At 39.0% G+C, this 26,567-nt stretch overlaps 1 protein-coding gene across 1 annotated transcript; it reads right to left on the bottom strand.

Moving 5' to 3' along the window:
• Positions 1–1,944: 1,944 nt before the first annotated feature.
• LOC126815875 (ankyrin and armadillo repeat-containing protein) lies at positions 1,945–22,009 on the bottom strand. Its single transcript, XM_050541886.2, has 8 exons — positions 21,917–22,009; positions 8,910–10,091; positions 7,806–8,244; positions 6,571–6,815; positions 5,754–5,910; positions 5,054–5,201; positions 4,505–4,627; positions 1,945–3,901 (listed from the first exon to the last, which is right to left on the bottom strand). The coding sequence occupies exons 2-8, from the start codon at positions 10,050–10,052 to the stop codon at positions 3,655–3,657; spliced, it is 2,502 nt and encodes an 833-aa protein (XP_050397843.2). The 5' UTR covers positions 10,053–10,091; positions 21,917–22,009; the 3' UTR covers positions 1,945–3,654.
• Positions 22,010–26,567: the final 4,558 nt, after the last annotated feature.

The raw sequence follows: 26,567 nt of genomic DNA, 5'->3' as shown, positions 1-26,567 counted from the left end.
AATATTTCTTACTAAATTCTTATATATTACTCAGTCTAAGTCAATGAATTAAATTTGTATTTCATAAACATTCCATTTATTTGCTAACTTTTACTGTGCTGTGTTTAATAATTTTTTTAGTAAATGTATCTATTTATTTTACTTTTATGTTTAAAGGAGACCAAACTGTTTTCTTCTCTGTAAGTTTTATAGAAAATAATCCGTCATACTTTTTAATACATTACTGTGGAGAGAGCAGTGCTAAGGTGCTGAAGAAAAATATTTTAAGGAATGCTAAGAAAAACCTAAACTACTGATCCCCCAAAAGCAAGATGGACTGTAGCCAATATGTATTCTTTTAATTAACTTAATTTAAAACTTTTTATCATCCGTAAATATTAATTTTACCTTCTGAATATAATGACAATAATCCATAAATTTTTACCTTTTGTAAATGGGGCAGTTATAATCTGTTTTAGAAATATTTAAGGGAAAATTTTGATTTTGGTTTGAAAACATTTTATAGGTTTCTTTTAACAAAAGAAATATTCGAATATATTTGAAAGTATGAATATGCTTTCTTGGTCTTTCTAACTTGTGAGGTTATTGATAATGAATTGATCGTGGTATAAATTGTGGTATTTATTTTGATGGCCAAACTATGCTACCAATCACATAAGTAATGTGAAGATATGTATTTTTTGTGTTTTGACAAGATGTATATGCTATACTATACTATTTATATAGGTGTACAAACGTTCAGTTATATAAGGCATTAGAAAATGGTGTTAATGAGCTGTAATTTGGATAAAAGTACATAACATCAAATTGTGTTTGTTTTTGATTTTCTGCAATCTGATTAAAACACAGATCCTATTTCGTTTCGTTTTTTTATAGTTTAAATTTTCGTTTTATTTGTCTTTTCTACACTAGGATCTGGAAAAGTTGTTATATACTCTTCAAAAAAAGTAGGGGATATTCAGAAACAATAGAAAAATGCGGAAATGCACTGCTGTTTTTATTAGAGGTAACCAGTGTATGTTAGCAACAGGCCAATTGTATACTCATGAACATAAACAGTTCATATGGGCGGCTTATCTGACGGCCCCATTTCACTCGCAAAGATACTGTCAAAAGTGAAAATGGACGTTTTTGATTTTTGTCTTAATGAGTAATTGCTCCAATCCTCAGACATTCAGCAATTCGTCGTGGCATGCTCCTAATCAACCGCCAATCACGATTTGGGGCAATCTGACCCACTCAGGAGCGGATTGGGCGATTACCGAAGGGCCGGTCGGACAAAAAATGAAAAAAAAATGATTTTGTCCAATTCGTCTAAAAAAAAACCTTTTTCTGTTGAACATAATATGAGGGGGGGGGGGTATTGGACCGCCACGCCATCACTGGAGTCTGGAATGGGCTGGTATAATAGACTTTCTGGGCCGGAATTCGGAATTTTAACCAGTTAAATACTCTTGACGATACAATAATATGTTAATTAATATGACGATATTTCACAGGTTGATGGTTGTAAATTACTTGCAGGTCGGGGTTTTGGCCAAAATTAATCGATTTATGAGATATATTATTTGACAGAGTATAATCAGATATGTCACCAAATCACATAATTGGGGTTCATTTTTCAAAATTTTACAGGGTGAGGGTCCCCGACCCCCCGTCAGGGCTCGGCGGTCAGTAAAAGGGGCCGCTCCGACACAGGAGCCCGGGCCGACCCCTGGACCCACTCCTCTTGCAGTGCCACGGCCAATTCTTGAAGTGTTGTCCGTTGACGTCGACGAACACGTCTCCCGATCAAATTAAACGTAACACTAAAGCAAAGATACGCTAAACAAGAAATCGTATGCAAGAAACGATAGGAAAGCAAACATGGCACAGTAAGGACGCTACCCCTGTCTGACGGGGGCTTTGTTAAATGCCATTTAAATAGTTTACACAAAAACATCATGATGTATGGTAGAGTTTTATTTACAAACTTGATGCAAACAAATTCCAGGTTAGTTTGTATACAAAAATACTGGTATTAATAACATTTGTGGAATACTGGTATACAAAAATTAATAGAGGTATATTAGATTATAGATAATATTATTTTGATTAGATTAATATAATAAAATAAATACAATTCGGGGTTAAATTAATGCAAGCATCTTTGGAGTTTATTATAATACACAATGTACAATTTTATGGATATACAATTACTGGAACTATTACTATAAGGTGTCGTTTTGACGAGGGGGGTTGGGTGGCCGAATGGTTAGCACGTGCGCGCTGTATCATAAGGTCTGTCATTGAGTCAACTGGCGTGGTTTCGATTTCCCGGTTGTACGTGATAAGGAGTAGAGTCGCCTGTCTAACCTCGTGGGTTTTCTCCGGGTCCTCGGGTTTCCGCCCACTGCAAAAGATTCCTACGCGCAAGCGAATTATTGAAATGAAACTGAAGCATATGTTAGTCCCAAAATGACCTAGTTTGTGTCGAGTGGACGTTAAAGCCCATCCCTTCTTCTTCAACGTTTAACCTCCTCGGAACGCTGATCAACTAATGTGAATCCATAAAATTGTACGTTGCTGGTTAAAATGTTCAATTACTAAATGACTAAATTGATTAGAATAGTTATCTAAAACTATGTATATATGAATGATAAAATGTATATAATAAAATGGTGATGATAATGATATTAAAAACATTGTGGGAAAAAAATAAATCTCTTAATATATATTATCATCTCGTTTGTTTGGTCGAATGATCTAACGCGTGTGCGCTGTATCATAAGTCCTGTCATTGAGTCATCTGGCGTGGTTTTGAACCCTGGTTGTACGTGATAAGGAGTAGGGTCACCTGTCCAACCTCGTGCGTTTTCCCCGGGTCCTCCGGTTTCCTCCCAGTGCTAAAGACCCCTACGCGCAAGCGAATTATTGAAATAAAATTGAACCGTGTGTTAGTTCCGAAATTACCTAATTTGTGTCGGGTGGACGTTAAACTCTCTCTCTCTCTCTCTCTCGTCTGCACTTTAAATCATAAGGTCTGTCATTGAGTCCATTGGAGAGGTTTCGATTCCCAGGTAGTAAGTGACCGGGGGTAGAACCACATGTCCAACCTCCCGGGTATTCACCGGGTTCGTCGATTTCCTCCCACTGCTAAAGACTATTAGGCGCAAGCGAAATATTGAAATAAATTGAAACCTATGTTAGTCCCGAAATGATCTAGTTTGTGTCGAACGGTTCTATTACTTCGATTAGAGATGAAATAAGAATTTAATAATGGCACGAAACACGATCCTTGCACGCATGCCTACCTGTTTTAAATATAAAATGCTGGACTTTGCCGGTATTCGTCTTGATGATTAGATTATTCTCAGAATAACTCTTTTAATTGTCGCCTTTGGCATTATTTTACATATAATCTGTAAGAGTTTTTTGTATTACAGGCTATAGTTCTCAACGTTTTTGTTGGCCTTGCGAATATTTACTGCGGATCAGTTGAGGGGTGAAAGAAGACGTCGACTCAAGACTGCATATATACTAGAAAATGACTCTAGGATACAGCAATTTCCAAAAATACCCGCCCGCCCCTGGAATTTATGAAAGTCTGTCGACCCAATCAAACCATTAGATTAGATTTATCACCCTTATGTTTTTCTCTTCTGTTTGCGAACGTCAACTTTCTTGAGCAACCATATCTTGTTGGGATATACTGCTGTGTGTTCTAGAAGTTGTAGGAAGTGAAGATTGACTATCGTGAAAGGTACTGGATCTGTATGCTGTACGAGAGGATCTAGCCGATCTGTCGGTCAATGGCGTTTCATCTATATGAGTAGTAGAAGAGTCTACACCGCTCGTGTCGTTAGGGGAATCTGCTAAAGGAATATCGTCGTTAATTTCAACTCGTTTTATTCGGTCATCTCTGAAATTATAAATTTTATATTTTATGCATTTTGTTAAATTAATAATTTAGAATTGCTGTCTCTGTGCCGCAGAACCGCACCGCACAGAAATCCAAAAGACAAATGATGTTATCAATTTTGGATAACTCTTCCCTCCCACATAACAAGTTATATGAAATTATCCATAGGCAGACCCCCCACCCCCACCCAACGACCACCACAATTTTAAAGAGAGAGAGAGAAATGGGGTTTAACGTCCACTCGACACAAACTAGGTCATTTCGGGACTAAATGGTTCAATTTTATTTCCATAAATTGCTTGCGCAGGGGTCTTTAGCAGTGGGAGGAAACCGGAGGACCCAGAAAAAATCCACGAGGATGGACAGGCGACCCTTCTCCTTGTCCCGTACAACCGGGGATTCGAAACCACGCCAGTTGACTCAATGACAGGCTTTATGATACAGCGCGCACGTGCTAACCATTCAGCCACCCCCCCCCCCCTCAATTTTAAAGAACAAAGACCGAAATCAGTGCAGTGTAGGTCATCGAAAGTATAAAAAAACGAATCGAAATATAGATCTGTATTTGAATTAGATTGATAAAATTATCTATAAATTACTTACGGTATAGGTGGTAAACCGACACGTTTTGAGTGTTTCCATCCCTCAATAAAAGCCTCGGATAGACGGTGATTTTTTTTGGTATATTTGTTTAAAACTTTCTTCAAGTATGGATCACTTCGACATCTGTAAAAACAACAGGATTTATATAATGTATTCTTTTAGTCTGATGTAAAATGAATAATTTGAAAATTTCATTCAAATTACTCTATTGCAAGCGAAGATATTAGCCTTTGAAGGTTTGACAGACGTGTGCAATAATTTCAACCACCTTACTGGTTGATCGAAGCTAAGTCTCGGTCCTCCATATTTGATTAAATCAAAGTATCGCTGAACCATTCTAATCTATTTAATATCGGAGAAATCTGATGCCACCGAGAGTTGGTTAAGGCCTGGATCAGTTAATTAATGTCTAATTAATACTTTAGAAAACATTTCAGGACTAAAGAAAGACCTGCAATAGGCAGATTTAGCTCTTGCATAATGCATGTTTAATTTCGAAGCCAGTTATTTCAAGATTAAACTTATTTGGAGATAAATATGCCACATTACCTGTATAAAAGCCGCCTTTCACCTGTATGATTGTACGATAAATAAGATAATGCTATAGAAGCACAACCTTCAACTAATACAGAAGCTGAATCTAACAGATCAAACAAATAATCTACACCTTTTATAGCTATTATAGCCGCTGGTACACCTATAAATATAAAAAAAAACATTGCTCTATAATACGAAAACCTCCCTATACGGATGTTTCAAAACCAAACCTGGTACCCATTCTAAAATGAATGGGGAAATGGGGTTTAACATCCACTCAACACAAACTAGGTAATTTCGGGACTAACATGGGGTTCAATATTTCAAAAATACGGTTGCGCGTAGGAGTCTTTAGCAGTGGGAGGAAACCCACGAGGTTGGACAGGCGATATAATTTGGGAGAGACAGAGGGGGGGGGGGGGTAACGTTCACTCGACAAACTAGGTAATTTCGGGACTAACATACGGTTCAATAATATTTCAATAATTCGTTTGCGCGTATGGGTCTTTAGCAGTGGAGGGGGGAGGACCCGGAGAAAAACCACGAGGATGGACGGGCGAGCCTACTCTTTGTCGCGTACAACCGGGGAATGGAAACCACGCCAGTTGACTCAATAACAGACCTTATGATCTTATGATACAGCGCGTACGCACCAACAGTTCGCCCCCCCCCCCCCCTGCCAGCATAGGGCAAAAGTTGTAATGAATCTTACCAGCTCTGGTGTGTGCTAGTCTTGCTATACAATCAGCTGCTAATGCTAGGATATGATCAGACTTTGATTCTTGTAACAGCTCCACCAGTAGTTTTATACCTACAGCAGATGACGTAGCTTGTTCTTCATCAGGTATAATTAATGATAATATCACGACCTGAAAAAAGTCGGGGGGGTGGGAGAATAATTTTTAAAACTGTCTGTGAAAATTGATACGGAGAGAGAGAAATGGGGTTTTACGTCCACTCGACACAAACTAAGTCATTTCGGTACTAACATATGGTTGAATTTTATTTCAATAATTCGCTTGTGCGTCGGAGTCTTAAGCAGTCGGGGGAGAGGCGGGGGGCGGAGGATACGGAGAAGACCCACTAGGTTGGGCTCTAATTGTTGTTTACAGCATGGTAATATATTCTATCTAATTGTTCATAGAATGGCAATTGTTTCTATCTAATTGTACATAGCATGGTAATTGTTCCTATATAATTGTATATAGTATGTTAATATTTTGAAATGCAATGGAATGAAATGAATTGATGGGGTTTAAAGTCCTCCTCTTCTGTCCCGACTGGGCTAATGAAGACGGGTATATGCCATACAGTGTGCTATGAGGGCAATTTTGCCCACGCAGCGACACTATGGCCTACTCTTATATCAAATTCCAACTGCAAAGGGATATTTTACGTGCACGCCAATGTATACACGGGTCCTCGGTCCATCCGAACGACTAGACAGCTGTCCTTGTTAGGACCTCCGTCCTGCACCACGTCGGAAAATTAATATTTTGAATAGTTCTATATTGTATGGTAATATTTACCTGAAACGCTGCATTACAACGATAAAATTCATCTGTAGATCTTAAAAATGGTACAAAACAGTTAAACCTGACACCCCCTTGCTCCGATATCTCTTTCTGTTGACTGATATTATTATAAGCAAATGTTGCTAATGCTGAACCAGCTAATAATCGAACCATATCCTCCTTGGCATACATCATCTTTAAAATACGTATATAACTAAAATCATTGGTAGCGTGGATTTTATTTAATATATTGTCTCGTCCTGAAATAAAAGATCAGAGGCATATTCTAAAAGGTAAAAGGTCCCGTGTATATATTGGCGTGTACGTAAAAGGTCCCGTGTATATATTGGCGTGTACGTAAAAGGTCCCGTGTATGTATTGGCGTGTACGTAAAAGATCCCTTGGCAGTTGGAATTCGATATAAACGTAGGCGATAGTGCCACTGCCCAGGCTACATTTCTCTCATAGCACACTGTATGACGTATGCTCGTCTTCATTAGCCCAGTTCGGAACAGAACAGTAGGACATTAAACTCCATTTCATTTCCCCCTTGTCAGTGGTGTAGGGCAGTTCTCCTGACAAGGAGAGCTGTCTAGTCGTCTGGATAGGATGAAAAACTGAGGCCCTGTATGGCGTATGCTCGTCTTCATTAGAACAGTCAGTGCAGCAAAGTAGTACGTTAAACCCCATTTCGATAAAAAACAAAAGTAGGCCGTAGCACCACTGTTCGTCTTTATTAGTCCAGTTTGGGGAGAACAGTAAGGCGTTAAACCCCATTTCATTTCTAACTTAACTTCCGTGGGAGATAATAAAAGGACTTAACCCAGTGCTACATGAATTAACGTTAAGGCTACTTCAACTTTACTCATTGTCATAAAGATATATTGTACGCTTTATGCTCTATGCTCTGGACGCAAAACCGGAAGGGCGGGACGTGAATCATTTCAATATCCGAAACGTAACTTCGTCACGGGATTATACGGCCTAATGTTAAGCTACATGGTCTAATAATAAGACTCATAAAAGGACTTACCCAGAACTACATGGCCATGGCCTAATGTTAAGGCTCATAAAAGGACTTACCCAGAGCTACATGGTCTAATGTTAAGGCTCATAAAAGGACTTACCCAGAGCTACATAGTCTAATGTTAAGGCTCATAAAAGGACTTACCCAGAACTACACTGCTCTCTGTCACTTACCCTTTTAAATTAAGGACTTAGCCAGAGCTACAATGTTCCCTGTCACTTACCCAGGGCTACATGGCCTAACGTCAAGGCTGCTTCAACTTTAATCATCTCGTCTTTACCATAAACCATTAACTGTAAGAGCTTTGCTATGCCGCCATATTTATCTATGGCTTCTTGATTCGCTTGGAAAGGTACGTTACCTATACCAACACTTAAATATCGTAACGTTCGAACAACACTGAGTATAATATGGTCAAAGTCCTTGTCCGAATTTAATAAGCGTATCAACGGCTGAATTCCGTTCGCCTTTCTTATTTCGTCGTACTGACTCAACGGTCCCTGTGACAGAACAGATAGTCCTTCTGAACTGATGTAATGAAGATTCTCTCTTTGTGAGTTGAGAAATTCTATCAGATTGGTCACACCAATTCCTTCCGCCATTTTTCTTTGTTTGTCCACGTCATCACCTGCCAATGCCCAGAGAGCCATACCGGTCTTTTCCTAGAACAAGTAAAGTTACATACATTAGATGATTAGGTACCATCCCAGTGGATATGCAAGACTGCAAAATGCAAATATATATATAGAGAGAAATGGGGTTTAACGTCCACTCGACACAAAATAGGCCATTTGGGGACTAACATATGGTTCAATTTCATTTCAATTATTCGCTTGAGCGTAGGGGTCTTTAGCAGTGGGAGGAAACCGGAGGACCCGGAGAAAACCCACGCGGTTGGACAGGCAAGGCTACTCCTTGTCACGTACAACCCGGGGAGTTGATACCGCGCCAGTTGACTCAACGACAGACCTTGTGATTTAACGCGGATGATTTAAACCATTCGACCAGCCCCCCATCCACCACCTCCCAATATAAAAATGAAAAAAAAAATGGAAACCACGCCAGTTGACTCAATGACATACCCTATGATGCAGCGCGTGCTACACATTCGGACATCCAACCTCCCCAAATGCAAATATAAAAGTTTCTGTTAATTAGATGGACTGGAGTGGGACCAAAATGGCAGTAATGTTTCGCACATTTGTTTGTTTGAGGTTATTTCGATGAATGTGGAAGAAAAATGTGCCCCCATCCATGATCGCCATTTGGACACGCGCCAGAAAGGGTACGTACAATCCGCGATAAACATAGAACTCAATCAACCTACTTGTAATTCATCAGCTCGACTTTTCTTCAACATATTCATGAGCTGTTTCTGTACACCTTGGTCAGACAGGTGGTCCTGCGCAGCTAAATTATTCTCAGCTAGAGAATGTATAGCGCTTACAGTGTTCAACAGTACATCTTTACTTCGGGCATGGCGTACTAAAGCTTCCATCAGAATTTCAGTGCCATCGACGCCGATAAATGCATTCTGATTACTTCGTTCATCCCGAACAATATTATCAACTGCTTCTGTCAGACCCACCAATAATGGCGCATCTGTGTTGTCTCTCGCTAGCTGCACGAGATGATCGAAAAATCCCGGTGTAGTTCCGATTGATTTTTGATTAACAGGGTTTCCTTTGGCGATATTTGATAATGTTTTTAACACGGGTACTAGAACTTCAGTGGTTTTAATTGTTTGAATGACTTTGTGAAGAACGGGCACTGCTTGATGCTTGACCACCAAGTCGGTGTGTTTTGCTGTGAGCTTTTCCAGTACCATGGCGACTAGTCGTACTACTGTTTCATTCGTGGATTTTAACTGTTTAACAAATGTTTGTATTCCTCCGCTGTTTACGAACTGATCCTGTACGTCGTCTGATTCTAAGATATTGATAAGACACGTAATGGTTGGTCCCTTGACATGATCTGCTATCGTGGATCCCACCATTTTAATAATGGCTGGAACGACGCCATTATTGTAAAGTTGTTCACGATGCTTTTTGTAATGGCTACCGGAAGGATCAGTTAACTGTTGGAGAGATTTGCCACATGCCTCGGCCTCCTCCTCCAAATCAGAACCAAGAAATTGTATAAGCTTCTTCCACACGGGTAATTTTTCGTCTTCTTTATTTAAAAAATATACTAATAACTCAGTGTATCCTTTTAGAGCGCATATCTCCACCGCGCCATGATTTTGATTATTTATAGCTTCGATCTTAGCGCCAAGTTCTAGAAGACACTCGACAGTTTCAAGATTGCCACTAGCAACGGCTAAAAGGAAAGGCGTAGCCCGTAAGTCATCGTTGGTTTCCGATTCCAAAGCAGAACTATCTTCCTCCACGAATCTTTTCAATGATTTAAGAAAACCTCTATAAGCCGCCTGGTGCATGTGCCCCCAGGCATTCTCGTCCAGCTCCAACATGGTTGGTCAGATCTGTTCAACAATCAACTTCCATTACATCTGTAAAACATAGAAAGAATATTGTAGAGATTAAAGATACTTTCCCAGAAAAGTATTTATCGGGTGGTTATTTCCAATAAAAGTATGGCAATTTTGGTATATATATGGAAAGTAGAAACATCCAATCTTACTAGAAAAACACTGGATTCCCAGAAAAACACCCATGGAGTGCACACAGCGCAAAACATGTAAGGGTTACCCTAACCGGCAAGCCGACGATTAGTGATGCCGGCTCGAGTGACGTCAAAGGTAGCACGCGACGATTGCCTAATCTCCCAGCGTTAGTGAGCGATCATGTATATGTTGATAAACTGGATGGGGCAACAGTTTCTGAGTTAAAAACCACGGAAAGAAAAACGTGGGCAGTGGATAATCCGAGAATTTATTGGGCTTCAATATTTGTATTATTTAGACATTTATTTGCACTAGCTCATAATCAACTTTCTCCACCATCGGATGGTAATGATAATGAATGGATAAGAACATCCGCGCCATTTATTGATTTAATGATAAAATGAATATATTGAAAATTTCAGTCAAATTACCTAATATGAGCCAAAGTGTCAGTGTTTGAAGTTTTGACAAGATAGTCTCGATTGTCATGTGTCATTTCTGCGATAATAAATAAAGTCTCGATTATCGATTTTATCGTCCAATTCTAAGATGGCGAGAACGTTCTAATCTATTCAATATCCAAGCAATCCGATGGTCTAGCGAGTTGATTATAGGCTTATCATGTGAATAAATGTAATAATAATTTATATAACATTTGAATCTAGAACAAAGATCTGCAATTACACTCTAAGTAAAATGTGAACTCAGGAATGGATGAATATAAGGAAAGGACGGGAATGGGGTTTAACGTCTCGTGATGAGCATAAAATGACAGAGAGAGAAATGGAGTTTAACGTCCACTCGACACTAACTAGGCCACTTCGGGACTAACATAAGGTTTAATTTTATTTCAATTATTCACATAATTTTTTAGCAATGGGAGAAAACCGGAGGACCCGGAGATAACCCACGGGGTTCGATAGGCGACCCTAATTCTTGTCACGTACAACCGGGGATTCGGAACCACGCCAGTTGACTCAAGGACAGACCTTTTGATACAGCGCGCCCGTGCTAACCATTCAGCCCCCCCCCCCCATAACATGATAGTTTCTCTGCAGAGTTTAGTCCATCCGGCGGACGAAAAGCCAACGTCTAGTGTACACGTTGGTGTGCAAGTTAAAGAACCCTTGGCAGTTGTAATTCGGTGAAACGCCACTGCTGTGCAAACTTTCACCCATTGTAAGCATACTCTGCATCGCATATATGCCCGGTTGGTGAGGAAAAGTAGTACGCTAAACCCCATTCCATTTCATTCGTGTCTTGACTTTGTGAGTTTCATATCGACATAGTTTCCCTTGAAAACACATACCTTTACTGCTTGAATAACAAAATTATATTAAAAAAAATAAAAAGGGGCCACGGTGGCTAAGTGAGAAAGACGTTGGCTAGTTAACCTGGTGGTCCGGTGTTCGATCCCCGTGTTGACTCTGTGGGGGGGGGGGGGAGCCACGGTGGCCAAGTGAGAAAGACGTTGGCTCGCTAACCTGGAGGTCGGGTGTTTGATCCCTGTGTTGACTGTGTGGGGGGGGGGGGGGGCACGGTGGCTAAGTGAGAAAGACGTTGGCTCGTTAACCTGCAGGTCCCGTGTTCGATCCCTGTGTTTGCCAAGAAAGTTCATTGGGATTTTCCGGTGTGGTTTCCCCTTGTCAGTGGTGTAGGTCGGAGAGCCTGGCAAGTCGTTCGGATAGTACGAAAAGCTGAGGTCCCATGTACACATTGACGTACAAGAACCCTTGACAGTTGGTATTCGATATAAGAGTAAGCCGTAGCGCTATTGTCCGAGCACAATTCCCCTCATGGCACACTTAATGGCATATGCCCGTCTTCATTACCCCAATCAGGGCAGAATAGTAGGACGTTTAATCCCATTTCATTTCATTAAAAAAATATAAATAAATTAAAGCAGTTTTGGAATATCAAGTTGACATTTGTGGTGGAGTAAAGGTCGCCATCTTATTACTTATATTGACATAGCACTTATCCACACAGAGAACTCTCTTCTATGAGAATAGATTTCTGCCTTGAATGGCCACCATATTCAAATATAAGTATACTATTTTGTAATACGGCTCTAATCCACGTTACATCTTTTCATACACATAACGACTAAATAAACATTGTACATTTTATTAAATGGAAGTAGAATGAATACTTTGCGATATTCTCGAAGTATACTCATATTTTGGAGGAATTAAAATGTCGGTCAACTAGCTTCATGTCTGTTCTCTAGGGGAGTTAATTGTAGACAGACAGCTTAAGCTTCGTATGATCAATATACCTCCGCGTTATTCTTTATATTGACATAACACTTGACATGGAGAGATTGTATATAGATAGTAGATTTATATACTCTGGACATGGTAAAATATTTAAAGTAGCACTGTTGTTGGGCTTGGCTAGGAACAACGTATAGTCATTCGGGTGGGACGAAAGACCGACACCTCGTGTACACTTTAGCGTGCACGTAAAATAACCCTTGACAGTTACAAGATTTATATAGTAGTCAAAATATTTAAACATACATTATACAAGAAATGAAATGAATATTGGGCTTAGCGTCCTACTGTTCTGCTCCGACTGGGCTAATGAAGACGGACATACGCCATACAGTGTGCTGTGAGGGAAATTTTGCCCGGGCGGCGGCACTATGGTGTACTCTTATATCGAATTCCCAACTGCCAGTTGTCTTTAGCAGTAGGATGAGCCAGAGAAAGCCCACGAGATTGAACAGGCGACCCTACTCCTTGTCACGTACAAGCGAGACTGGAAACCATGCCACTTGACTCAATGGCAGACCTTATGATATAATGCGCACGCGTTAACCCCCCCCCCCCCCGCTTAGTAACATGACTTAATCTGCTAGAATTTCTAAATTGTTATGAATATTCAACAATTAGTAAATCGATGACTGATTGATTATTGATAACAGATTATTCTGATTTATATCGACGAATGCCACTTTAAACATAACATAGTGAAATCAAGTAGTCTATGCTATTATTTTATGTATAAGCGAAGATAATAAATATTGTTAACTGTGTATATAATATGTTATAGCCTATTTTCTTACACCAGTTAATAATTTATCGATCTTTAAATAAAATGAAATAAAATGGATGTTTAACGCTGACTGGTGTCACTATGAGCTAACGTCCTACTTTTCTCCTTACCAGGCCCTGCGTCCTGCACCACTGACATGTGCAAACCACTCTTGGCAGTTGGAATTCGATATAAGAGTAGGCCGTAGTGCCACTGTCCGGGCAAAATTTCCCTCATAGCACCACTGTATGGCGTATGCCCGTCTTCATTAGCCCAGTTTAGGAGCAGAACAGTAGAACGTTAAACCCCATTTCATTTCATTTCGAATACCAACAACCAAGGGATCTTTTACGTACACGCCGATGTGTACACGCGACCTCGGTTTTTGGTACCACCCGAACGACTAGAGAGCTGTTCTCGTCAGACCCTCCGTCCTGCACCACCGACAAGGGAAAACCAAGTCGGGAAATCCCGTGGAACTTTCTTGGTCAACACAAGGAGCAAACCCGAGACTCCCAGGCAAGCGATCAAACTTCCTACACGCTGAGCCACCGCAGCTCCCCTTCCACACAATAATGATATAATAATTTCTGCGATTATCCACGCAGAACGGTTAACCCATGTACGATTAGCTTGCATTATTTTACAGTAGTACAAAAGCTGGCTTATTGTGTAGCCTAATTAAATTCAATTGCCTATTGTTACGTGCTAAACCTAAGGCCAGACCAATTTGATTTACAAATAGAATGAACCCATACGATCATACAGATATCAACAAATGGTTTCTAACTTGTACGGTAGCAGAGAAATGGACGATTTTCTACAAGTAACTTTTTAAGGTTTTTGGTCTATAAAAGTGTTTATTATTATAAGGCCATACCAATTTGATTTTCGGGTCTTCGTGTTCTTGATAATTAAATAGCCATTTAAATCACGTGAAATATATTTCATTTAAAATTTCTAAACTTAAAAATTTGGAACTAAATCCTTTGAACTAAATAAGTCTTTTCCCGAAGAAAGGGGTTGGATGGCCGAAAGGTTAGCACGTGCTAACAAGGAGTAGGGTCGTCTGTCCAACCTCGTGGGTTTTCTCAAGGTCCTCCGGTTTCCTCCCACTGCTAAACACCCCTACGCGTAAGCGAATTATTGAAATAAAATTAAACCATATGCTAGTCCCGAGATGACCTAGTTTGTGTCGAGTGGACGTTAAACCTCTCTCTCTCTCTCTCTCTCTCTCTCTCTCTCTCTCTCTCTCTCTCTTTTCCTGAAGAAATAACAAGGACAATTTTTACAGGAGTTCCCAAAGAACAGAAAATCAAATTGATTTGGCCTAACTAATAAGCGATCGTATTATTACAAAACATACGTTTATTATGATTTTATAATCACTCTAGTTAGTTCGTTGAATAATTCATATTATAAATATTTCTTGGTAATCTCTGTGACGTAATCATTGTGTTTCCCTGTCTTAGTCGCCAATGTTTACACCGCTAAACCTCTTAGATTTTTCGTCAAAAGGTCTGTCATTCAGTCCAATTAGTGGCATGGTTTTGATTCCCAGCTTGTAGGCCTTACATGACATGGGGTAGGGTCGCCGGTCCAACCTCGTGAGTTTTCTCCGGATTCCGAACGCGGAAGCGAATTCGTGAAATAAAAATTGAATCATATGTTAGTCCCGAAATGACATGGGCTGTGTCCGTTTGGTATTACCCCCACCTCTCTCTCTCTCTATTTCTCCATAATAGCGCCTTGATAAATGTTATAGGCTGGCTAAATCTATTTGTTAAGGCCAGCTCAATTATTGTCAAGGTCGCCGAGATGTAAATAAGGTTACGGCACGTGATTGTTGGCGAAATTGTAGGTTAGGGTTAGGGTAAGCATTGGGGCTAGGTTTAGGGTTAGGGTTAGGGTTGGGATTAGCGCTACCCCAGTTTACTATGACGAAAAATTGAGCTGGCCTTATCATTTAGCACTAATCATATAACGCTACATCAAGTATCAAAGCAAACTTGTCACGCGAATAACAAATGTAAAGAAATTACGGTTTATTTCAGGAATCTTCTGAATTACTATCGTAACTTTAGAAGAACAACAAAATCATGGCAGGTGAAAGAAAAATCAATCAGATCTGACAAGATGATCTATTAACAGAATATTGATTAATTAGTCGGTTTCTATACACAGGCTATTAGGACCTCCAAGGTATATCTGACATCACAGTCTCGTGCGTAATTTGATGGATCTGTTCTTTCACCTATAAATCGGCCATTTTGTATAAATACGCTTTAAAAGATAAGCGCATTAACACATTGGCGATAATTGGTAGTGAAGGGGTGTTATAGCTATCAACTGTATAGATATATCAAACATTAATTTTTTATGACATGTGCTGCTGATTTGTTAAGATTTAAATCTATTAACTTCTTTATAAGGAGATTCAACAGTTCTAGCTTGTTTCGATTTTTTTATGACATACACGGCTGAATTCTCCCGTCAAAAGGCAACACCTAGTAACTCACATTTTTTTTTATGACATACACTGTTGAATTGTTAAGGGGTTATAAACAAGTCTTGCTTGGTTCAATTTAGAGGTGGTTAATTATCCATTTAAAGAGGGTGGGGCCGCGGTGGCTCTACGAGAAAGACGTTGGCTCGCTAACCTGGAGGTCGTGTGGGCTAAGACAGTTCATCGGGGTTTTCCGGCCTGGCAAGGAAAACGTATAGTCATTCGGATGGAACGAAAAACCGAGGTCCCGTGTATACATTGGCGTGTACGTATAACAACCCTTGATAGAGTAGGCAGTTACGCCAATGTACGGGCAAAATTTCCAGTCGGAGCAGAAAATTAGGACGTTAAACCCCATTTCATTTAAAGAGACATTATGCAAGAGATAAATCTGCCTTGCTGGACTTTATTTTTGGCTTCAAATTATTATTTAGACAAGCCCATAACCAACTCTCTAGACCATAGACCATTGGAAACCCATCATATGGATTAAGACATTCGCAACTTATAATAATTTAACGTTAAACTGGATAATCGAGACTTTGTTTATTATCGTAGCAATTTAACTTGACAATCGTGACTATCTTGCCAAAACTTCAAACACTCATAACTTCCCTCATAATAAAGTAAATAAAGTGAAATATTCAATATCATTTTTCAGGCTATATTATAATCATGTTATCAATTTTTGAACTGTTAAAGCTAAAATGAAATGGGGTTTAAAGGCCCACTGGTCTGCACCGACTAGGCTAATGAAGACTGTTAATGCAAGAATTAACTTAATTAACTCATCCCGACCATAATCAACCCTCGATGCCATCGCTAGCCTGCGATATTTACTTGATTAGGACCCGATTGGCTGCTCAACTTTCATTCGTGATTTAATGAGGAATTGGATAATTGAAACTATGTTTTTTATGGTACCGACATTAGTAATGATGATCGAGGCTAGGCCGAAAATTCAATCGCTAAATTCTCGGTTCTGAGTGGATCAATTTGACAGAAATTTTCAGCAAATTCCCTTTGCATTATCTAGTTTTTAACTATTATAGTGAGAACTGTCAGCTTTTTATCTAATCTCCCATGATGTATCTTTAAGCCTCTGCTATAATTCCATGATAAAAAAAAACCCATTCAACTATAACTGGGGTGAAAGCACGATTTCCTTACCTGTTCGTGGTATATCAAATAGTTGTCATATTTACAAACAAATTCTCACAACACTCACACGTCATATACTTCAAATATATCTACATATTTACTAACCAACTTCCGTATATATACTAACCAACTTCCGGATTTAGATATATATATCATGTAGGTATATCATAGTTTAAAGAGAGAAAGAGAAATGGGGTTTAACGTCCACTCGACACAAACTAGGTCATTTCGGGACTAACATATGGTTCAATTTTATTTCAATAACTCGCTTGCGCGTAGGGGTCTTTAGCAGTGGGGGGAGGCGGAGGACCCGAAGAAAACTCACGAGGTTGATCAGTCGACATTACTCCTTTTCACGTACAAGCGGGGGAATCGAAATCACGCCAGCTGACTCAATGCCAGACATTATGATGCAGCGCGCACGCGGTAACCATTCGGCCACCCAACCCCACTTCATAGTTTAAACCTATCTATATTACTCCCAACAACCAGTGCTGGATTTACCAATAGGCTTAACAGGTCTCAAGATCTAGGGTTCCTGTTGCCAAGGTGTATACTATTTTTGACACTGATATAAGAAGCATTTCTCACATACACATTGTAGTCTTGAAAATATATCGTCATCCAGAGCTTTTCTAAAAGTCGCGAGGGTGAAGGATTGTGAGGGAGGGGCTTCATAAGCAGGGCCCTTGAGAGGAAAAAAATGTGCTGGGGCGGGAACTTTTTCTGCCCCCCCCCCCTTCTTTTCCAACACTAGCAGATTGCGATAAATCGAAAACTTTTGAACATACTTATATAAGCTTCAAGGGAACAATAAAACAAAATCCTGCATAATTGCCCGTTTCATGGGCCCTATATCGACTCTTATGGGCCCTGGGGCGGCGCACTGGCTCCACCCCACTCTCGTGAGGCGTGTTCATAAGTAGAATAGACTATATGGCCTCCCTTATCTAAATCCGGTACTGACAACAATAATTTGATACGCCTATAGCAACGTTAGTGCTAAATGACAAGGCCAGCTCAATTTTTCGTTATAGGTCGCGAAATGTAAACAGGGCTAGCGCTAAGCTAATCCCAACCCTAACCCTGAACCTAGCCCCAATGCTTACCCTAACCCCAACCTACAATCTTGCCAACAATCACGTGTCCTAACCTTATTTATAACTCAGCGACCTTGACAAAAATTGAGCTGGCCTTAACAAATAGATTTAGCCCTATAGCAACGTATTAACTCACGAGGGAAAAAGAGCGTATATATGTATGGTATATAAGCAATTTAAGCGGTTTTCTGAATAGGTGTTTATAATCTCTAGTACAAAGTTCTTTGGTTGATTAATCTACAGGTGATTAGATGACTAAAAACGTTTTTGTTTGGAGATTAAGGAGATATTGTGTATGGTATATTTAACCTGATAATAAACGCTGCTTATCAGAAATAAATACCCGCGAGGGTGCATTACCTTAAAGTAGCGTATTGTTATTAATTCATAAAGTGGCGATACGTTCAGTCTTGCGTGGGGTTGGATGGCCGAATGGTTAGCACGTGCGCGCTGTATCATAAGGCCTGTCATTGAGTCAACTGGCGTGGTTTCGAATCCCCGGTTGTACGTGACAAGGAGTAGTGCCGCCTGTTAAAGCTCGTGGGTTTTTTCCGGGTCCTCCGGTTTCCTCCCACTGCTAAAGACCCCTACGCGCAAGCGAATTATTGAAATAAAATTAAACCATGTTAGTCCCAAAATTACCTAGTTTGTGTCGAGTGGACGTTAAACCCAATCTCTCTCTCTCTCTCTCTCTCTCTCTCTCTCTCTCTCTCTCTTGAGAAATGTAGATGACCATAATACAGTAAGAACTAATAACAATATCGCTATTGAGTTAAACCATACTATATCATGGTCACCTACGAACGTATTGAGCCATATGACCGGTAACCTCCGCATTTCTTAAATAAATCCCTAATTATATAAATTGATAGGCTATAAAAATAACGATTATTTACAATAAGGGACATTACGGAGAGATAAACAATGGATATTATTGGAGAATATTGCAAGTACTGGAGCTCAAAGTAGCTAAGTCTCTAATCTAACTGTAAAGGCAAGCCGTTTAAAGAAATAGGTCTCAAAGTAAGTCTTAAAAAAATAAGTCTTAAAGTCTCTTACTCAATATCATCCACAGTCTTCGACATTGAAAACACAAATCATTTGTCAATTTAAATCAACATTGATTTTGTGATCTTACCGGGAAAAGATCGGCTTCTGATATCCAATATTTAAGACAAAATAAATATTTAACCATTGGTACACGAACCCAAAATGAGTTTTAGCACCATTTGTAACAAGGGACTCGAAGGACGAGACTAGACATATTTCATAAGTCATGTCAAACGGTGACCACATATTACATTATTATTTGCGTTGCGACTCACTTGTGTCAATTTCTAGGTCTCAAATATTACCGATTAAGCTCCTTTAAACAGGCAATATGTAAGAGCTAAATATGCCTATTGCAGGTCGTTCTTTAGGCCTGATATGTTATATAAATTATTATTTAGACCATAATATTCAAATGACAAGACCATAATAAATTCTTGATGTCATCGGATGGGTCCGATTTTAAGTAGATTAGAACGATTTGGCCATTTAATGATTTAATTTAAAAATGGAGAAGCGAGGCTAAGACTTGATTGACCAGTACGGTAGTTACGAACAAAGCACATATCTTGTCAATATTATAACCGTAGATATCTTTGCTCAAAATAAAGTAATTTGAATCAAATTTTTCAATATATCCATTTTGTATTATCTATTTTTGAAATATTATAGCGATAATGGCCATCTTTTTTTTTATCTAAATCTTACATAATGTCCCTTTAAACTGTTAGCATTCCTAAATTAATCAGCATATTCAACAATTAGCTGATAAATGAGGTTAAACTATTATGGCTTGCTTAGATATATTACCACTTTAAGAGAGAGAGAGAGGGGAGAGAGAGAGAGAGAGAGAGAGAGAGAGAGAGAGAGAGAGAGAGATTAACGTCCCCTCGACACAAACTACGTCATTTCGGGACTAACATATGGTTCAATTTTATTTCAATAATTCGCTTGCGTGTTGGGGTCTTTAGCAGTGAGAGGAAACCGGAGGACCCGGAGAAACCCCACGAGGTTGGACAGGCGATCCTACTCCTTGTCACGTACAACCGGGGAATCAAAACCACGCCAGTTGACTCAGTCAACGCGCACGGGCTAACCATTTGGCCATAAGTATTATAAGAACTGTATTAATCACAACAAACATAATAATATTGTAATTTAATACGGCGTATCGACAAATGACTTCAACTGTAATTACCTTTTCATACTCATGACTAGGAATATTACAGATCATATTCAAAATGGGATTGTGTCTATGTTGAGCGGTAGGGCACGGGACCTTCTACTAGAATATTCTGTGCTAAGACAGTGTCTAGTCGTTCGGATGGAACGAAAAACCGAGATCCCGTGTACGTATTGGCGAGCACGTAAAAGATCCCGTGAGAGTTGAAATTCGAAATAAGAGGGCGTAGCGGCGTTGTTCGGGCACATTTTCCCTCATAGCACACTGTATGACGTAAACCGGTATTCTTTAACCTGGTCGGTGCCTAACTATAGGACGCTAAACCCCATTTCATTTCAGAATATACCGGTTTCAAAGTCCGGTTTAGACTGAAAAGAATTGTCGGGATTTTTCAATCAAGCCGGGTCCTCGGTTAAAGTGTAGCTAGTCATTTCGATGGGACAAAAACTCAAATTTCACGCAGTACACACTGACGTGCACGTAAACAATCCCTTTTCAGTTGTTATTCGAAGAAGTGTAAAAATATCCCCATCGCATTGTATTTTATTTGATTTCATGTATTATGCATTGTTTAATTATCTACCCTTTTATCATTCATTCAAATCTATAATTATTTCTAACCAAAACTATACAATTATATTTTAACACGGTACAATTTTATGGATACACAATTACTGAGTTTAAAGTTTAATACTAAGCAACGTTTCGACGAGGATACTCTCGTCTTGATGCCAATCAAAGACAATCATATTTTAACCGCATAAACTAATGAATGAGAATTACACTGTATGCTCTGTCTTATGATTTGTCAGCATTAACTTGTGTACATGTATGTCTTGTTATATTTTCATATTATATCATTGCTTGATAATGACTAGAGAAGCCTAGTCGTAATGTCACTCAGTAATAAGCAGTAAGTGTATTCCATAGAATTGTGAGCTGTATAGTCTTATGATTTGTCAGTTATATTTTAAAAACACAAATTAATGAATGAAAATTACATTATATGCTCTGTCTTATGATCATCAATTATATTTTAAAAACACAAATTAATGAATGAAAATTACACCATGATTTGTCAGTTATATGTTAAAAACACAAATTAATGAATGAAAATTACACTATGATTTGACTACACAAATTAATGAATGAAAATTACACTATGATTTGTCAGTTATATTTTAACTACACAAATTAATGAATGAAATTTACACTATGATTTGTCAGTTATTGTTTAAAAACATAAATTAATGAATGAAAATTACATTATATGCTCTGTCTTATGATCATCAATTATATTTTAAAAACACAAATTAATGAATGAAAATTACACTATGATTTGTCAGTTATATGTTAAAAACACAAATTAATGAATGAAAATTACACTATGATTTGACTACACAAATTAATGAATGAAAATTACACTATGATTTGTCAGTTATATTTTAACTACACAAATTAATGAATGAAATTTACACTATGATTTGTCAGTTATATTTTAAAAACACAAATTAATGAATGGATATTACACTATATACTCACACGTCTAATGATTTGTCAGTTACACTGAACGTGACAGGTATGTTTTATTTACAAACAATATTAACCTATGTAACATATATATTTAGCTTATATAAAATACCTGTTAATATCTATAGAAACATCGACCCACCTGTTATAGCTTACGGTTTAACACATATTCACCAGATATACAACCGTTTACATTGAATAGACCAGACCAATGCCTCAACGTGTCCGATCAATCTACACGCTTTATCCTATCTGTCAGATAAACCGATTGAACACCGAATGAAATATCGGTTGTCAAGAACGCCTTGTACACACACAATGCCCTCAATGGGTATTTGATTTGTAAGAACGATAACTCTTGGTATTTGACTTAAAAGCCCGTTAACAGTGTCATTCTATCAACCGAGTCATGCGACACATTATTTTGATTATTCGGTTTTATTTGCATATTTACAACATATCTGTCCGTGACTATGAAATATAAATAGGGTATTGTTATAAAACAACAAACAGAGATAGTTTATAGTATAGGTATGGTCTATCTACGGTGGGTTACAGGCAAATATGTAAATGTAATTAAAATGTCGAATTTTCCATCCAAATCTTAGTAGTGTTTGGTATATAATCCTGCGAGTTGAATTTAGAAATATATAATATTGCAAGTGAAGAGAGAGAGAGAGAGAGAGAGAGAGAGAGAGAGGGGGAGAGAGAGGGGGGGATAACGTGCACTCGACACAAACTAGGTTATTTCGGGACTAACATACGGTTCAATGATATTTCAATAATTCGCTTGCGCGTAGGAGTCTTTAGCGGCGAGAGGCAACCGGTGGACCGGTTTAACATCCACTCGATACAGACTAGGTCATATCGGGACTAATATGCAGTTCAAATTTAAATTTATTTGGGTGTCTTTGGCAGTGGGTGGGGGGGGGGGGTGGATGGCCGAATGATTAGCACGCGCGCGCTGTATCATACGGTCTGCCATTGAGTCAACTGACGAGGTTTCGATTCCCCGGTTGTACGTGACAAGGAGTAGGGTCGCCTGTCCAACCTCGTGGGTTTTCTCCGGGTCCTCCGGTTTCCTCCCACTGCTAAAGACCCCTACGCGCAAGCGAATTATTGAAATAAAATTAAACCATGTGTTAGTCCCGAAATGACCTAGTTTGTGTCGAGTGGACGTTAAACCCCATTTCTCTCTCTCTCTCTCTCTGCAACCGGTGGACCGGTTTAACGTCCACTCGATACAGACTAGGTCATATCGGGACTAACATGCTGTTAAAATTTATTACGATGTCTTTGGCAGTGTTTGGTAGTAGGAGGAAACTGGTGGGCAGGAGAAAACCCACGAGGTTAGACAGGCGATCCTACTCCTTGTCACGCCACTTGACTCAATGACAGACCTTATGATCTAAAGAGAGTAAATAGATGATAGAAATGAGAGCGTGGGAGGGGGGGGGAGCGGTGGTCTTTTGACAGTATTAATAGATCGTCTATAGTAATATCAAAGGCAAGGATCAAGGAAATGAAATGAAATGAAATGAAATGGAGTTTAACGTCCTACTTTTCTGCTCCTAACCTGGGCTAATGAAGACGGGCATACGCCATACAGTGTGCTATGAGGGAAATTTTGCCCGGACAGCGGCACTACGGCCTACTCTTATATCGAATTCCAACTGCCAAGGGATCTTTTACGTGCACGCCAATGTGTACACGGGACCTCGGTTTTTCGTCCCATCCGAACGACTAGACAGCTTTCCTTGTCAGCCCCTCCGTCCTGCATCACTGACAAGGGAGAACCACGCCGGAAAATCTGGATGAACTTTCTCGGCCAATGCAGGGATCGAACACCCGACCTCCAGGCTAGCGAGCTAGCGCCTTACCCAAAGGATCAAGGAAGCTGCATGACATACATAATATAAATAAAAAGGCAAATCACAAATATTTTATCACGTATCACATCTTCAGATATATCATCAAATATTTCTTTGTAGAAAGTTTCAATCGTGCTTGGTGACAAAGGAGACCTTAATGAGGTAATATAGACCTAGCCTGTTCCTCAATCCTTTTCTGAGAATAAAATATTGTTTATAAAAATAAAAATGTTTGCTTAAAATAGCGTTCCACCCAGTAGCGGAGTCAGCTTTTGGGTCCAGAGGGGGGCAAATATATTGTCATGGGGTGCATGGAGTTGAGGGATCGTTTCACGTAGCGGAGCGAGACGCGAAATCTTTGATAAATTACTATCACTTTGCGGAGCGAGACGCGAAATCTTTGATAGAATTACTATCACGTAGCGGAGCGAGACACGAAATCTTTGATAGAATTAGTATCACGTAGCGGAGCGAGACGCGAAATCCTTGATAGAATTACTATCGTTTCATTCAGCTTATGAAGCCTCTAAACAAATTTGATTTTGATCAATGAGTCTGCTTTTGCGTAGATTAACTTGCCAAATTATTCATTTATCGAAAAAAAATAAATGAAAACCCGATTACTCAGTCGTATTGTTATAGTTGTTATTGATATTTTTTTCTCAGAAAAATTATGTCTTCAATGGCCCCTCTCTCGGCTCCGCCAACGTTTACACAAAAGAGGCGCAGTAATTTCCAGAAACCCATTGTTAAAAATTGGAGTGTCGGGTGAATGAAATGCTTTATAATATAGTTCATGCAAAGATTGCAGTTGCTCGTGATGTATTGATGTATTGTTTGTTCTATATAGTGTTGTGCGGAATGCGTTGTACGTGTCTATATTACAATACAAACGCGGGTGCGTCACCCCAGGAAAACTATTCCCAGGTATCTCACAGATATATTAGTTAAGAGTTTTATAAAGAGTTGGCCATTCTTGCTATCATAATTCAAAAATAGATGATAAAAAAAGAATTACTTTGTTCTGAACGGAATTGTCACTATTGGAAGTTTGGACTAGAAATAGGCATCAATTGTGTCTGCACCGTCTATGAGAATTGACGATCGATTGATTGACAGACGATAACTCCATCCGCATATTCTTGATTATCAAGTAACATGCTCAATGGCTAAATCGCTATTCTTTGGCGCCTAGAAATAGACACAAATGGGTCGCAACGCATATTATAATGTAATATGAATGTATATAAACTGATTTACATTCAATCGTTTCTGTTTTTACTATAATTTCTGAACAGTTATGTTCGGCGAAATACGCGAAGCGTCCAAATTGAATGTCATTCTTTGGCGTCTGGTTATTCCAGTCTACACCAGTAGTATACCCCCGTGGGATATGTTTAGACTCGTTAATCGGGTCGCTTCATTACAAATGGCGCTCGAAAGCAACACATCCTGACACGCGATTCTAATGAATTATGTTCGGGGACAAACTGGTTAAAATACAGATCCTATTTCGTTTCGTTTTTATAGTTCAAAATTTCGTTTTACTTTTCTTTACTACACTAGGATCTGGAAGAGTTGGTGTGATGGATTAGCCAATGAAAGGATCTGCTACAGCCAGTTCTTGGCATATGGTGGACGGAATTGTGGGTAGGCCTATCCCTCTAGAAGCATCTGATTATTGAAAGTTTTTATTTAGGCTTCAGATGTCATAGAAATTTTAAATTAGATCTTTATTTACACAACAAGCACAAAATCAACTCTGTAGACCCACGGATGGCTTGGATTCAGCTTGGATTTAAACGGGATTTCGTTGACTGATTTAATTTTAAATGGCGTCGTGAGCGAAGATTAACCGTTACGTTGACGTCATACTTCCGGATCGAGGCTAAATGATAGAGTGTACGAAGCGAGGCCGCTGTTGAGCGATGCCTTAACAATAACAAATGACATCTAAACTCTCTAAAGTGCAATAAACTAAACACAGATAATGACAAATTATACAATTCCTGGAGACCGTGTGATGACTAATACAGACGGGCAGGTCTTCTGTCTTAATAATATCAATAAAAATATTTTTATTTCCCCAATAGGCACCCAAAATACAAGTAAGAATGAAAATTTACCCTCTCACTCATTTTGTCCATTTGTTATAAAAATCCAAAAAGGTATAACACAAATTCGGATATGATGACAGCAGACAAAAGACAACAGAGATTATGTAGGTGGAGTTAACGCCTGTCAATCAAACGATCGGCCATACTAAGAATCGGTGAAGATGGAATTCAATCCCATTTCTAGTCAAAATTTACACTGGTGATAACTATGTTCAGAATAAAGTAATTTGACTGAAATTTCCAATATATTCTTTTTTCATCATCTATTTTTGAACTGTTATAGCAAGAATCGCTAACTCCTTATAAAAATCTCCCACTATGTATCTTTAATCAAATGTATGACCCCTAACCCCATCGAAAGCATAAAAACCGAAACGAAATATAGATCTTTATTTTAATCAGATTGGTGAAATACGTGAACAGTCCAAATTGAATGGCAGTCGTATGCATGTGCTTAGTCCATTTTAATCATCATTTTGTTGTTGTGAATCAGCCCGAAACCATTGAATGGCAGTCGTATACGTCTGTTTAGTCCATTTTAATCATCATTTTGTTGTTGTGAATCAGCCCGAAACCATAGAATGCACGAAATGAAATGAAATGAAATTGGGTTTAACGTCCTACTGTTCTGCTCCTATACTGGGCTAATGAAGACGGGCATATGCCATACAGTGTGCTGTGAGGGAAATTTTGCCCGGGCAGTGGCACTATCGCCTACTCTTATATCGAATTCCAACTGCCAAGGGATCTTTTACGTGCATTCCAATGTATACACGGGACCTCGGTTTTTCGTATCATCCGAAGG

Source organism: Patella vulgata, chromosome 3, assembly GCF_932274485.2.
Source record: "Patella vulgata chromosome 3, xgPatVulg1.2, whole genome shotgun sequence".
NCBI classification, from domain to species: Eukaryota; Metazoa; Mollusca; class Gastropoda; family Patellidae; genus Patella; species Patella vulgata.
Note: the sequence above shows the minus strand (reverse complement) of the source record. Positions and strands in the feature narration are given on the sequence as shown.